Source organism: Echinops telfairi, unplaced genomic scaffold (assembly GCF_000313985.2).
Source record: "Echinops telfairi isolate 266 unplaced genomic scaffold, ASM31398v2 ScPeMD7_7468;HRSCAF=8506_0, whole genome shotgun sequence".
Classification (NCBI taxonomy): Eukaryota; Metazoa; Chordata; class Mammalia; order Afrosoricida; family Tenrecidae; genus Echinops; species Echinops telfairi.
In genome coordinates this window covers 55,590,471-55,592,124 of record NW_022111369.1, presented here as the reverse complement: position 1 = coordinate 55,592,124, position 1,654 = coordinate 55,590,471, and the positions used below count along the sequence as shown (strand labels likewise).

General features: G+C 48.6%; 1 protein-coding gene across 1 annotated transcript in view; it reads right to left on the bottom strand.

The window, feature by feature from the left end:
- Positions 1-1,622, bottom strand: part of TMEM33 (transmembrane protein 33) — a 29,863-nt gene extending 28,241 nt beyond the window's left edge. Inside the window, exons 1-2 of the mRNA XM_045284053.1 lie at positions 1,523-1,622; positions 1,261-1,324 (exon numbers count right to left, since the gene is read on the bottom strand). Coding sequence (XP_045139988.1) covers positions 1,261-1,305 — 45 coding nt within the window. The 5' untranslated portion in view covers positions 1,306-1,324; positions 1,523-1,622. The remainder of the gene's footprint in view (positions 1-1,260; positions 1,325-1,522) is intronic.
- Between the last annotated feature and the right edge of the window lie 32 nt (positions 1,623-1,654).

Below are 1,654 nucleotides of genomic sequence, written 5' to 3'. Positions count from 1 at the left end.
GTCTGCACACTTTTCTCAATGGGTATTTTATTTCAAAACCCTTATTTACACTGGAAGAGTGACAAGCCCAACTATTGATGGTATTAAACAGTAAGGGCAGAATACATTTATAGTAATATATAGAATCCAGGCAAAACAGACAAAAATACCAATGGATATTTGTGTGAAAAATTGAGGAATAAAACATTCGGAATCTCAAAAGTACCATGTCACAGAATCCTTTTTAATTACAAAGGGGAAAGGTACTTTGACAGAATCTGGTGGATCAAATAATTAAACTTAACATCTCCAATCTGTGACATAAAATGCTTCCTGATAGGCATTTATCCTGTGTGTGTGTGTGTGTGAAGGGGGTGGAGAGAAGGGAAGATGGTTAATCTAATCTAATCATGGCGGGTGGAATAATCAGATAAATTGCAATTTAAGGCCCATTTTTCAGGCGTAGACTCCAAAAATGCCAATTATCAGATTATGAGACTAAAGAGCGATTAAGAGCAAGGCATACTGTTTCTGATTGGTTTCTTTAGGAGGCTGAGGGAATAGTGGCTTTAGGGACAATTGAGGAAATTTGAATACACCGTGTATAAACTTATGACGTGCAATTCCCCAAACGTGATCGTGGCACTGTGTCAGGTAGAGCACTGAAGTATCTATGGGTGAACTATGAGGCACGCAAGGAACGCTCCCATGGCTCCACAAGAGAAAAAAGTGTGCATAGAGAGATGTTTCAAAATGTCAAAAAGATTTTTTTTAACAGTGATCTCGCAGTCAACACACACGTGGGGTACAAATAATTAGATATCTGCTGACCCTAGTCGTAAAAACAAAACAAAAAATACAAATGCACGGTGGGAAACCTTCGTAAAGAACTGGTCACAGAGGAATAAAAGGAAAAGCACAGTTTCCTATCTTGGCAAGCACGTGTTTAACGAGTGTGTGTCACTAGGCTACCTTGGGTGCCAATATCGACCTCTGAGCCTAAGGCAACAGGGGACGGAGGGGAGAGCGGAGGCCCAGTTTCCACCACACAGGAGGGGGCCACCTACTCCAGGCCGATCCTCGGTTGCTTAGGAAACAGACGCTTGTAGCTCCTTCTCCATCTTACCCCCAACCTCCCCACTCCTCACCTGCACCCCTCCATCACTAATCCCAGGCCTGAAGACAGCGAATTTGCGGAGAGCCTAAGGACCCGCTCGTAACTCTCCCTGATCCTTCCGATTCCCAGGAAGACAAGCCAGGCGACCCTGCCCACGCACTTACCACTGCGCCTGCCCCTTGGGGGCCATTCGGGGCCGTTTCAGCCATGGAGGATTCACACACGTGTCTGGGACGCCGCGATCGCAAAGAGAGGGGGGGAAAGGAGATAAGTCGTCAGCGCCAGTCTACAACCCCAGGAACCAGCTCCTCTGCCCCATGCCGCAGGCCGCCGCGCCCGCCCCGAACTGAGTCTCCAGGGGGCAAAGTCTCGCCCGCCGAGCTGCGGCGGACGGCCCAAGGGACACCACCTGGGGCCGAGAAGTACCTGTCCGCCACAGCCCAGAGCAGAGCTGGATATGCAGAAAGACCGAGGGCCAAAGTGCAGCTTCTGAGAAAAGCCCTACAGTGCCGACCCAAAGCTGCCGGTTCCAGGATTTTGCAGAACCCGGAAGTTCTC